General features: G+C 40.8%; 1 protein-coding gene across 10 annotated transcripts in view; it reads left to right on the top strand.

Annotated features, from left to right (window-relative positions):
• The window catches only part of EPB41L2 (erythrocyte membrane protein band 4.1 like 2), a 451,080-nt gene that overhangs the window by 195,140 nt on the left and 241,790 nt on the right, over positions 1-14,150 (top strand). For all 10 annotated transcript variants that reach the window (XM_033936201.1, XM_033936204.1, XM_033936198.1 and 7 more), the window contains exon 7: positions 12,421-12,639. In XM_033936201.1, the coding sequence (XP_033792092.1) occupies positions 12,421-12,639 (219 nt within the window). The remainder of the gene's footprint in view (positions 1-12,420; positions 12,640-14,150) is intronic.

Below are 14,150 nucleotides of genomic sequence, written 5' to 3'. Positions count from 1 at the left end.
CTTCCTGATTGTGTCTCCCTACATTGATCTTGCCCTTTTAACATTTCCCTTTAATCAGGCACTGGATTTATCTGCTTGACTAAAGGAAAGAAAATTATCGGGGAAGAAATAATATTTCCTTTCAAGAGACGATAGAATCCTCTGGAAACTGAAGGAAGAATAGAAGAGATTATGATAATTTGGGGAAGCAATTACTCTTCTCCCTCCGTATTCGCTGTGATAGGGGATTAACAGACCGCAAATAACTTTTTCATCTGTTATTTGCTGTTTTCTATTAAAATCCATCGTGAAATGGTGAAACCGCGGATAATATGGGAGACCTGGCCTGTTTCTGAAGGAGAGGCAAAACACGGTGTGCTGGGAATCAGTGGTTTTCTCTGTAAACACTTGGAATCAGCGATTTCTCTATGCAAACATAACATAATAGATGACGGCAGATAACGATCCGAATGATTGACTTATCTAGTCTGCCCAACCTGATTCAGTCTAAAAATTTTGTTGGGTTTTGTTTTTCTTCTTCTCCTTAGCTATTTCTGGGCAAGGATATAAAGCTCTGCCCAGTACTGTTCTTAGGTTCCAACTACTGAAGTCTCCATCAAAGCTCACTCCAGTCCATCTACACCCTCCCAGCCATTGAAGCTCTCCCCAGCCCATCCTCCCCCAAACGGCCATATACAGACACAGACCATGCAAGTCTGCCCAGTATTGGCCTTAGTTCTTCAATATTTACAATTATTTTCTAATTCTAGATCCGCTGTGTTCATTCCACACTTTTTTGAACTCCATCACCATTTTCCTCTCCATCACCTCTCTCGGGAGCGCATTCCAGGCATCCACCACCCTCTCCGTAAAGAAGAATTTCCTTAAGTTTCAAGTTTATTAAAATTTGATAAATCGCTTATTGCATACTAAGCGAGTAACAATTAATATTTAAGATAGATCAAGAATCCATTGTACATCATTAAGGAGGGTTAAAAACAGACAAAACAAACAAACATGATACATAGGGGAATGGAAAGTAAGAGAGAACAGTTACAATGTTAATATTTATCTTAATTTTAAGGAAAAGAAAAACGAATAGGGAGAAAACATGAGGAAAGGGATTGGAATTGATACAAATGAATTATTTAAACATTGAATATTAAATAAAATGAATTATTTTAAACATTAAAAGCATCTCTGAATAAAAATGTTTTTAAAATATTTTTGAATTTATTGAGAACTTTAACTTCTCTTATATGTAAGGGCAAGGCATTCCAGGTTTGAGGGGCCATTACAGAATATATGTCGTGTCGTCTGGTTCCGATAATTTTCAGAGAAGGAATCATTAACAGACTCTGAGATGCGGAACGGAGAGAACGTGTAGTATTATAAGGAATGAGTAGCCGATCTATAAATTGCGGTTCGTTAGTGGATAATGTTTTAAATACTGAAAGCAAAATTTTATAGATTATTCGTTGGTTGATGGGAAGCCAATGTGAATCAATTACATTGCTTTTGAGTCTCTCACCCTTAAACCTCAAATTATGTCCTCTGGTTTTACCATTTTCCTTTCTCTGGAAAAGATTTTGTTCTACGTTAATACCTTTCAAGTATTTGAACGTCTGAATCATATCTCCCCTATCCCTCCTTTCCTCTAAGGTAATACATATTCAGGGCTTCCAGTCTCTCCTCATACGTATTTTTGTTGCAAACCTCCTATCATTTTCGTCGCCCTCCTCTGGACCGCTTCAAGCCTTTTTGTGTTCTTCGCCAGATACGGTCTCCAAAACTGAACACAATACTCCAAGTGGGGCCTCACAAACGACCTGTACAGGGGCATCAACACCTTCGTTCTTCTACGGGTTACATTTCTCTTTTTTTTTAAGGAGTTCCAGTTCATTTCAGTTTTTCCGTAAATCTTTAAAAACTACTGTATTTGCTAAACATTTTGAAAATTAATTCTTTTGAAATTTTGCTATTATCATCTATTTATCATTTGTAAATCATTCCGTTTATTTAATTGCTGTAAACCGAGTCGAGCTTTCTCAGAATGATGACTCGGTATACAAAGTTAAGCTTTAGTTTAGTTTAGAATCAGCCTGTCATACTTCATGTTGGCATTAAAAGGAGCTAAAGGAGATGAGGATTCAAGGACCAAATGACAAATAACAGACCTGAAATCTGGTTGCTGGCTTGTTTTAGTGGAAAAAAGTATGGGGAACCTTTCCACCCCTAGGGAAGAAGAAGAGGAGGATTCGTTCAGGGTACCTGTTTTGTCATCTATGCATCCTGCCATTTCATCCAAAGCATGCAGGAAGAAAATGATTTTCTATCTAATTATACCATCACTGCAGAGCCACAATATCTATTACATAGCTACCCAGGATCCTGTAAATGTTTACCAACCAATTAAAACTTGGTCACAGTTAACATTTGCTTAAGTGTTCCAGCAAGTGAACTGTGCAAAGCAAAACTAAGCCCTCACCAAACTGGTGTGTAGTTTGAGTAATAAGGAGAAGCTTTTTGTAATTTCTGTGCTTGACTGTAGAAGAGATAACTGTTGTAAATAGTTGGCCATCAACTGAAGGATAGTAAAGATTTTGTTTTTTCAGCAAAAAACTGGTGTTTCCGTCATCGTGTGAAGTCTGGTACTGAGCTCACTTGGCCTCCTTGGAAAATCCTAGTCCTGCCATGGTCCCAATAAATAGTGAGCACCCCTGTTGTCTACCTATCCTGGGAACAGTTTAGGCATCTGTCTAGATAACCTTAAACAAGGGAGGTTACATTAGGAAGCAAATTACTATTGTACATCTTTTGTTATCTTGTCTATGGTATACTAAATACATTATATTGTGACTACTTGTATATTCCACAAATATCAGCAGTTCATTATGGATTATAGAAACAGAGCTAGGGTCATATCACCCAGGAATTACATAATATAATCCTAGTTATTAAAAACAGACATCTACCTAATTAAAACAAACTCATTTCAATGTTATTTCAATGTCCTCATCTCACAGTATATTGGGGTAAGGCTTGGAACACCATTTCCACCATATTAAAGATTCATGAACCATTGCATCTCAAAATTATTGTACTTGGACAACTGGGTCTCATACAAGACATCTCAGAACCCAATGCTCACTTGCTCAGTATCCTATTGTTTTTGGCTATCAAAAATATATTGCATTAAATATATTGCATTCCTGGAAAAGCTTAGACAAAGTAGAGTTCGTGGTATGGTGGAACACAGTATGTATTACTACCAAATTTGAAAGGATGATCAAAGAAAAACATCATTCCACCAGCTCATTCCTTAAAATTTGGAGTCCTGTCCAAACTTATTGCGATTTGGACTGCTGACAAATAGTAATTCAGAGTACACATTCAAGGTACTGAAGGGAATAGACTTAGTAGATAAGGACAGGTTGTTCAGCCTCTCCAAGGTAGGGAGAACGAGAGGGTATTCTCTAAAATTGGAAGGGGATAGATTCTGTACGATCGTAAGGAAGGTCTTCTTCACCCAGAGAGTGGTAGAAAACTGGAACGCTCTTCTGCAGTCTGTCATAGGGGAAAACACCCTCCAGGGATTATTCAAGACAAAGTTAGACAAGTTCCTGCTGAAACGGAACGTACGCAGGTAGGGCTCGTCTCGGTTAGGGCTCTGGTCTTTGACCAGAGGGCTGCCGCGTGAACGGACTGCTGGGCACGATGGACCACTGGTCTGACCCAGCAGCGGCAATTCTTATGTTCTTAATTTACTTATTTTAAATTTTTTGAGATAATCAGATACTTCCCCTGTGGAGAAGTTTCGAAAATAATTGATTCAAATTCTGAAATTCACCCCTGAAGTTATTCCTCCAATTAATAAAATCTATTGTATTCCTTTTTTTAATTCTTTATTCATTTTTTCATCTTACATCAAGTGTACAACCAATAAAACATTTGAAATTGAATATACCACTTGAATTTCTTTCTATTATAACAATTAAATACCTAAAGTTTACTCTCTTCCCTCCCACCCTTCTCAACACTAATACAATCAAATAAATCATATATATAGAAATATTCTTTTCTATTGATCTAAACTTTTAGTAACATTGATACCCCCATCCCCATATGTACAAATGTACTATCCATGGAAAATGGTATATATTCATTGCAATAATTTGTCAATGGCCCCATATCTTATTAAATTTATCATAATTTCATTTTTGTATAGCTATTGTTCTTTACATTTTATAAGTGTGACACAACGGATTCCACCAGAAATTATAATTAAGTCTACTCCAATTTTTCCAATTACTTGTGATATGCTGTATGGCGACTCCTGTCATAATCAATAAAAGTTTATTATTATTTGATGAAATTTGGCTCTTTGTTCTCATTGACATACCAAATAGAATCGTATCATACGATAGTGCCACATGATTCTCTAATAAACAATTTATTTGATCCCAAATTGATTTCCAAAAGGCTAAGACAAAGGGACAATAATATAATAAATGATCTAGAGTCCCTGCTTCAAGAGTACAATGCCAACATCTATTAGACTTAGAGCTATTTAACTTTTGTAATCTAACTGGGGTCCAAAATGCTCTATGCAAAAGAAAAAAACAAGTTTGTCTCATAGATGCGGACATTGTAGATCTCATCCTCCAAGACCAAATATGTGGCCATTGAGATGCAGAAATTTGATGCTTAATCTCAATGCTCCAAATATCCCTAAGAATGTTTTAGGCATTTTTTTTACAGATTTATTTATCAGTTTATACCACTGTGCGGCCTGGTGTCCCAGAAAGTCCGCCTGAAAGCATAAAAATTCCAAGCTATATTGCGTATTAAGACTTTTCCAGTCAGGGAACCCTACTTGATTGGTCTGCTTCAGTTGCAACCATCTAAAACATTGTGATTTATTAAAACCATATTTATGTTGCAGCTATGAAAAATCAAGCATTTTACCATTTGAAATAACGTCGTCTAAAATCCGTATACCTGCTATCATCTAATGCTTCCAGATGACCTTAAATCCGCCAATTTGAATCTTGGAGTTTAGCCATATAGTTTGATTTGTAGATTTATGGATTGGAATATCTGATAAATTATTAACATATTGTAAGGTTTTCCATGTATCCATTAATATTCTGTTTTCTTTATACACTGTAGGCATTTTGATGCTGATAACATGACATAACCATAGAGGAAGAAAAGAAAAAATCTCCCAAGCCCCAAGAAGGAAACTGAGATCAAGGGGAGAGACCAGCTGTAGTGCCTGTGGAGCGGAAAAAGAACCGCTTCACCTGAACAAAAATTAATAAATTTTTTGTATATAGAGAGCCCTCAGTCACACTGCCTCCTCCGAACCCGGAGGTAACGGCTGCCACTGGCTTACACCCAGAGAGGTGTCAACTGTGAAACATCCCCGGGCTCTCTGTGAATTTTAGTGCTGAATAACACAAAAGTGCTCAAGAGTGCAAACAAAATCAAAACACACTCACTACAGGTAGTCTCTACCCCTGATCCAGGGGGGCTAACAAGAAAGTACAAGTGTCCAATTTCGACCAAATAATGCCAAAAGAAGGTACTTAGCTTCTCTAAAAAAGCAGCCAGCAGGTCACCAAACGTCCTACGGGACTCCGTTTCAGGGGAGCACTCCCCCTTCTTCAGGAACGACTGACGCTGAGCAGAAGCCTCGGAATCATAAAGCTACAGCAGGTTGGCAATAGAAGAAAATCGCGCTTGAACCAGAACAGACGCCTCTGATTTAAACTGCAGACCAGGAAACATCACTGAAGTAACTGGTCACATGACTGAACAGCTGCGAGCGGGAAATAAATTAACCAGCCCGCATAAGTTGTAAAAGTTACTAAAAGAACAAATGAGAACGAAAACCACATGAAATAAAAAAACCGAATGACTGAAAAACTAAAAGAAATGAGATGCTGACACAGTAGAAATTCAAAAAGTATGCTGCCACTCAATATATTCATTGTGTCCTGTGGTTTACTTTGAATTTCTACTGTGTCAGCATCTCATTTCTTTTAGTTTTTCAGTCATTCGTTTTTTTTATTTCATGTGGTTTTCGTTCTCATTTGTTCTTTTTAGTAACTTTTACAACTTATGCGGGCCGGTTAATTTATTTCCCGCTCGCAGCTGTTCAGTCATGTGACCAGTTACTTCAGTGACGTTTCCTGGTCTGCAGTTTAAATCGGAGGCATCTGTTCTGGTTCAAGCGCGATTTTCTTCTATTGCCAACCTGTAGCCTGATGATTCCGAGGCTTCTGCTCAGCGTCAGTCGTTCCTGAAGAAGGGGGAGTGCTCCCCTGAAACGGAGTCCCGTAGGACGTTTGGTGACCTGCTGGCTGCTTTTTTAGAGAAGCTAAGTACCTTCTTTTGGCATTATTTGGTCGAAATTGGACACTTGTACTTTCTTGTTAGCCCCCCTGGATCAGGGGTAGAGACTACCTGTAGTGAGTGCGTTTTGATTTTGTTTGCACTCTTGAGCACTTTTGTGTTATTCAGCACTAAAATTCACAGAGCCCGGGGATGTTTCACAGTTGACACCTCTCTGGGTGTAAGCCAGTGGCAGCCGTTACCTCCGGGTTCGGAGGAGGCTGTGTGACTGAGGGCTCTCTATATACAAAAAAATTATTAATATTTGTTCAGGTGAAGCGGTTCTTTTTCCGCTCCACAGGCACTACAGCTGGTCTCTCCCCTTGATCTCAGTTTCCTTCTTGGGGCTTGGGAGATTTTTTCTTTTCTACCGATTTCAGCTCCCATTCTTTCGGGTTTTGCTAGTTTTCAGTCATAACCGTAGAGGAAACATGAGTCGCCATTCCAACCACAACCAGTCTGGAGTATTATCAATGAGCTCTGGGAGGATCCAATACATACCCTGGTGCAGAATATAGGCTTGATGATACCTATAAAAATTGGGAAAATTTACCCCACCCTCTGTACCGTATTTTCGCGGATATAACGCGCACCTGTGTAAAACGCGCACAGGGGTATAGCGCGCAGAAATCACGATGATATGTACCAAAACTTTTCTATACCGCGCTCAGGCATATAACGCGCATGATGCCCGACGCTCCTTTCGCCCGCCCTGACTTTCCGTGCGCTGTCCCGACTCTCCGTTCACCCCCCCTGACTTCCGTGCACTGCCCTGACTTTCCGTGCGCTGTCCCGACTCTCCGTTCACCCCCCCTGACTTTCCGTGCACTGTCCCCCCTTGAAGTCCTGTCCCCCCTTGAAGGTCTGTCCCCATCCTGAAAGCCTGATGCCCCCCCCCCCGACGTCCGATACATCCCCCCCCCGGCAGGACCACTCGCACCCTCACCCCGAAGGACCGCCGACTCCCCAACAATATCGGGCCAGGAGGGAGCCCAAACCCTCCTGGCCACGGCGACCCCCTAACCCCACCCCGCACTACATTACGGGCAGGAGGGATCCCAGGCCCTCCTGCCCTCGACGCAAACCCCCTCCCCCCAACGACCGCCCCCCCCCCAAGAACCTCCGCCCGTCCCCCAGCCGACCCGCGACCCCCCTGGCCGACCCCCACGACACCCCCACCCGCCTTCCCCGTACCTTTGTGTAGTTGGGCCAGAAGGGAGCCCAAACCCTCCTGGCCACGGCGACCCCCTAACACCACCCCGCACTACATTACGGGCAGGAGGGATCCCAGGCCCTCCTGCCCTCGACGCAAACCCCCCCCCCCCAACGACCGCCCCCCCCAAGAACCTCCGCCCGTCCCCCAGCCGACCCGCGACCCCCCTGGCCGGCCCCCACGACCCCCCCACCCCCCTTCCCCGTACCTTTGGAAGTTGGCCGGACAGACGGGAGCCAAACCCGCCTGTCCGGCAGGCAGCCAACGAAGGAATGAGGCCGGATTGGCCCATCCATCCTAAAGCTCCGCCTACTGGTGGGGCCTAAGGCGCGTGGGCCAATCAGAATAGGCCCTGGAGCCTTAGGTCCCACCTGGGGGCGCGGCCTGAGGCACATGGGCCAAACCCGACCATGTGTCTCAGGCCGCGCCCCCAGGTGGGACCTAAGGCTCCAGGGCCTATTCTGATTGGCCCACGCGCCTTAGGCCCCACCAGTAGGCGGAGCTTTAGGACGGATGGGCCAATCCGGCCTCATTTCTTCGTTGGCTGCCTGCCGGACAGGCGGGTTTGGCTCCCGTCTGTCCGGCCAACTTCCAAAGGTACGGGGAAGGGGGGTGGGGGGGTCGTGGGGGTCGGCCAGGGGGGTCGCGGGTCGGCTGGGGGAGCGGTCGGAGGTTCTTGGGGGGGGGGCGGGCGTTGGAGGGAGGGGGGTTTGCGTCGAGGGCAGGAGGGCCTGGGATCCCTCCTGCCCGTAATGTAGTGCGGGGTGGGGTTAGGGGGTCGCCGTGGCCAGGAGGGTTTGGGCTCCCTTCTGGCCCAACTACACAAAGGTACGGGGAAGGCGGGTGGGGGTGTCGTGGGGGTCGGCCAGGGGGGTCGCGGGTCGGCTGGGGGACGGGCGGAGGTTCTTGGGGGGGGGCGGTCGTTGGAGGGAGGGGGTTTGCGTCGAGGGCAGGAGGGCCTGGGATCCCTTCTGCCCGTAATGTAGTGCGGGGTGGGGGTAGGGGGTCGCCGTGGCCAGGAGGGTTTGGGCTCCCTCCTGGCCCGATATTGTCGGGAGGTCGGCGGTCCTTCGGGGTGGGGGTGCGAGTGGTCCTGCCGGGGGGGGGGATGTATCGGACGTCGGGGAGTCGGCCGGGCAAGAGGGCTTGGGCTCCCTCTTGCTCCGATCGTGGATGCGGGTGCGGGTGGGAGCGCGTGCGAGCGGTCGTTCGGGGTGGGGGTGCGAGCGGTCCTGCTGGGGGGGTGAATCGGGCGTCGGGCGGGGTGGGAACTATGTTTAAAAACTTTTCTATACCGCGCTCAGGCATATAACGCGCGAGGGGGATGCGCGGTACGTAAAATCACGTATAACGCGCGCGTTATATCCGCGAAAATACGGTAATTGGTTTTTGTAAAGATACTAAAGCGATTCTAGGAGTTTTACCCAGTAAAACAAATTTTGTAAGAATATGATTTAATTTTTTATAAAAGGACCCCTGAAATAAAAACTTGTATCATACCCATTTGATAACAAACCACAGGCAATATCATCATTTTGATAGTTTGAACTCTCCCCCACCAAGAAAGATGTAGAGTATTCCATTGCTCGCACATTTCTGTTACCTTCTTTAATAAAAATTTTTCATTTTCTTTTATTGTATCATCCAGCATATTTTTAATCCAAATACCTAAATATTTTAATCCATCTTCCTTCCATGCAAAGGAGAATGAGTCAAACAAGCCCTTTGTACAATGCACATTAAGTGGAAGAATTTATGATTTGCTCCAATTTCTTATATCCTGAAAATTTTCCAAATTTCTCAAGCAAATCAAGTAAGCATGGAATGGTTGTTTCTGGATTTCTCAAATGAAGCAATATATCATCTGCATATGCAGAAACTTTGTATTCCCGATCTGAATAAGGAATACCCTGTATCTCCTTTACTTGCTGAATAGCTAATAACAAGGGTTCCAAAACAATATCAAAAAGCAAAGGAGATATGGGACAACCTTGTCTAACCCCCCTTTGCAAGTTAAAACGTTCTGATAAATTATTATTTATATATAATCTTGCAGCAGGGGAGCTATACAATGTTTGAATCATTTGTATAAATCCTGAACCTATGTCAAACCAATCTAATGCTTGATACATGAAGGTCCATTCCACTCGATCAAAGGCTTTCTCTGCATCCAAAGACACAGAGAAAGCCGGATCATTCATGGCTTTTGTTAAATTTAACATGTGAAAAGCCAATCTGGTATTATTAAATGAATGTCTCTTAGCAACAAATCCAGTTTGATGCATATCAATAATAAAAGGGAGAGCTTTAGCTAATCGTAAAGCCAATGTTTTAGCTAAAAATTTTCCATCTACATTGATTAGCGAGATAGGCCTGTAGTTTGAAACCAAAGTGGAATCTTTGTTTGGCTTTTGCAAAACTATTGTTAATGATTCTGCCATAGTACCTGTAATGCAATCCTTAGTTGAGACTGATATAAATTTAATAAATGAGAAAATAGGGTAATTTGAAATGATTTATAAAATTCTACCGTAAATCCATCACCACCTGGAGCGGATCCAACTCTAAGAGATTTCAACGCTGTTTCTAATTCTTTTAATGATATAGACTCTTCTAAACTTTGTTTTATATGACCAGGAACCTTCGGTCCATCAATTAGAGTCAAAAATTCAAAACCATCTTTTTCTCTATCCTCATAAGGCTCAGAAGAATTTAGGTCTTTATAAAAATTTAGAAATTGTCTTAAAATACTTCCAATTTGAGTATGTATCTCTTCTTTCTCATGCTTTATTGCAATAATTTTTGTTCTTCTTTTCTTGGCTTTGAGATAATTTGCCAATAATCTTCCCGACTTATTTGAGCTTCCATAATACAGAGTTTGCGGGGAAAACAAATCTTTCCTTACCAATTTTGAAGATATCTCATTATATTTACCCTTTCCTTTTAATATAGCCTGTAAGGTACTTTGCTCCCACTTATCAATTAATTTAGCTTCCAAATTTTTAATTTCTTTTTCTAAATTAGAAAATTGTTTTTAAAATTGTTTTCTAATATATGCTGAATATAAAATATTACCTCTCATGGTAGCCTTAAATGCATCCCATAATGTTTCTATGGAAATTTCTTCTGAAATGTTAATTTGAAAAAATTCATTCATTTTTAATTTAAATTCTTCAAGAAAATTTGAATCCGCAATCAATGTATTATCAAATCTCCATACAGATCTGCTATAATCCTGCTCATCAAACTTAAATTCAATCCATATACCACCATGATCAGAAAAAATGACAGGATCTATGGAGGCTTTTGTCACTTATTGTACTATTTGATTTGAGACAAAAATATAATCTTTTCTTGAAAAGGATTTATGAACTTGTGAACAAAAAGAAAATTCCCGATCATTAAAAAGACGTATCCGCCATATACCTTTCAAATTACAAGATTGCACCAAATTATCTAATCCTAATGACTTCATAATTTTACTTGGTTTTTTATCCATTAATGGATCCATAAGAGCTTTAAAATCTCCAGTCACTACTACATTTGAAACAGCCAGTGGGAGTATTAATTGGTGTAACTTTTTAAAAAAATTCAATTTGATTTGTTTTTGGGGCATACACATTAAACATTTCCAGGGTATTATTTCCCATGCTCATTTTCCCATGTACCCATCTACCCAAGGGATCAGAATCAATTGAAAATTAGCTGTGCATTTTTTTATTTATAAGTATGGCAACCCCAGCTTTTTTCCCAATTGCAGGGGCAAAAAAACTTTGTTTTACCCAACCCCCATTCCAATTTTTTTGACTCTACCATTGATAAATGTGTCTCTTGTATATAATACATGTCAGCATTCTGTTGTTTCAAAAAGGCTAGCATTTTTTTCCCTTTTTATTTGATGGTTAGGGCCATGAAAGTTTAAAGAAAAAATTTTAATCTCCATTATAAATTCTTATTTCCAAATGCGTAATCCAATGAAAATAACTAGATTTAATTAAATTATTATGAACAGACACCATTCCCCATATTTTAAAACTTTGCACATTTAATTTTCCCCTCCCTAATCCTCCCTTCCCAACCCTTTTTCCCACCCTCCCTCCCCAATTCATTATTAAAAGCGAAAACTTGGTGACACATATTAGACCTGGCAATGAGAGATCCCCAACAGACTAACTTTAAATCTTCTCTTAAAAATAAATCACTTAAAACATTTATAATAATTCATCACATAACTTAATCTGTTTCAGAAAATATACTTCATTATCTATTTAATGAGTCAGTATGTATCCTTAGAATCATTTAAACTAATATCATAGATTAATATGTTTGAGATAATCAAATTATATTTTAATTCTCTAACCTGTTAAATAATATATTTTTAATATTATAGTTATTTTAACTTAGTACCATTTTATATCATTACCATGAACCCATTTATAACCTCCAAAATAAAATAACCATATTATTCCAATTTCTCATTAATTCCTATTATCATTTTATTACTTACTCCCATTTATTGTATTGTAATAACTAAATCAATATTTTATCATCTTCTTATAATTTAGTTAATTAAATAAATATTTTCCACTTAACTATTATTTTAGTATTACAGAATCTCATGGGGTCTCTTAGATAAAATATAAACTCATTTTGAAATCATTCAATAAATATCTTACATATTCAAAATAATGAATGCATATATAAATAAATATATATTAAACCAAATCATTTTAGCAAAAGCCTACAGGATTACCTGGTTTCATTCTGTTGATTTACATGTACAATAAGCATTAATTTTTGTCATTGTATTTGTTTTTCTTATCTCCCAGATATTTCCTGTGCCTGCAGCTTCGTCAGGATATTGCTTCTGGCCGACTGCCATGTTCTTTTGTGACTCATTCTCTTTTTGGTTCATATGCTTTGCAAGCTGAGTTGGGTGACTATGATCCAGAAGAGCACAGCAGTGATTATATCAGTGAATTCCAATTTGCACCCAGTCAGACAAAAGAAATGGAGGACAAGGTAGTAGAACTACACAAAACACACAGGTATATTATATAATTATCACTGAAAATAAGTGAGAAGATAATTACTTTAGAGATGCTTTGTTTATATCTGTCACTTATATAAATATGCTTTGTGTGTAGTAGTAAGGCAAAATGGAGTGCAAATTATATAAATATGTCATTTAGGGTACACTCTAGATTTCCCTGTTGCAATTAGAAAAAGTAACTTTACAGTGTGCATACCAGGCTTGTGATATGCTGGAATATTTCTATATTGCAAACATGCCACTATCATGAAAATAAAAACATTTTCATAATAGATACAGTATATAAACTGAACTAATATAAGAAATTAAAAAAATATGTTGCCTCACAGAATGCAAGAGGGGTCTGTACAGAATAAAAATATACAAATGTAAAACATGCATATTCGCCTCTACCTTCAGACCTTGAATTGTAGGGGAAGGAGATCTTTCCAATGATCCTCTTGTGTAAGAGTTTCAGGCTCATAGATTTTCCAGTTCTAGTTAGAGTGAAACCTTTTGCTTAGCTGAGGTAAAAAAAAAACTAGTTTTCTAGCTCCTGGAGAGGAACATTTCCATTTAGGTGGAGACCTCTGGTAATCTCAGACAACTAAATCTTCAGTAGTGTTGAAAAGTTAAGGGTTATACTTTTTGAAATTTTCTCAAATTGTTCTTTATAAATTTCATTTACTGTAGTGTCATTCTAAATTAAAACAAACAAACAAAAAAATCATCTGTAAATCAGTTATACTTTAATGAAACAAAACTGAGAAAAAAATAGCCATTTTTTTCTCAAATTGAGATGCACAAAGATTAGCATTTGGCAATGCTAGTACCGTGTTTCTCCGAAAATAAGACAGTGTCTTATATTAATTTTAGGCCCAAAAAAGGCACTAGGTCTTATTTTTGGGGTTTGTACATGATCCATTTCTCCTTTCCTCTCTTTGACCCCCAATTATTCCTCTTTCCTTTCTCTCCCCCACATGTGCAGGATCTTTTCTCCCCTCCCATCCCTCGTGCAGCAGGACCCTTGCCCAACTTCCCTACCCTCCCTCCCATTCCTCGTGCAGCAGGCACCTTGAGCGAGCACCCCCTCCCCCATGAGCACCCGCACCTGCCATGTAGCCGAATCCCCATCCTTCCCTCCCTCCCATCGTAACCCTGCCACGAGCTCTACTTACCTCCCTAAGCAGAATCGGGCTGGCAGCACTCTGCGTTGGCCTTGTCCGCCCATGAACTCTGCCGCATTACTGATGACATCATTGTGGCAGAGTGCCGACGCTGCTTAGGGAGCTAAGTTGGGCTCGTGACCGGGTTCCGATGGGAGGGAAGGATGGTATTTGGCTGCATGGTAGGTGTGGGTGCTCGGGGGCATGGGAGGGGATATTCTCTCAAGGGTTCTGCTGCACAAGGGATGGGAGGGAGGGAACGGAAACTGCCGGTGAATCCCGGGACTAGGGATTATTTTGGGAGTAGGGCTTATATTAAGATCTACCCCGAAAACCCTGTTAAGGCTTATTTTCGGGCTAG

This window comes from Geotrypetes seraphini, chromosome 3, assembly GCF_902459505.1.
Source record: "Geotrypetes seraphini chromosome 3, aGeoSer1.1, whole genome shotgun sequence".
In the NCBI taxonomy this organism is placed as follows: domain Eukaryota; kingdom Metazoa; phylum Chordata; class Amphibia; order Gymnophiona; family Dermophiidae; genus Geotrypetes; species Geotrypetes seraphini.
Note: the sequence above shows the minus strand (reverse complement) of the source record. Positions and strands in the feature narration are given on the sequence as shown.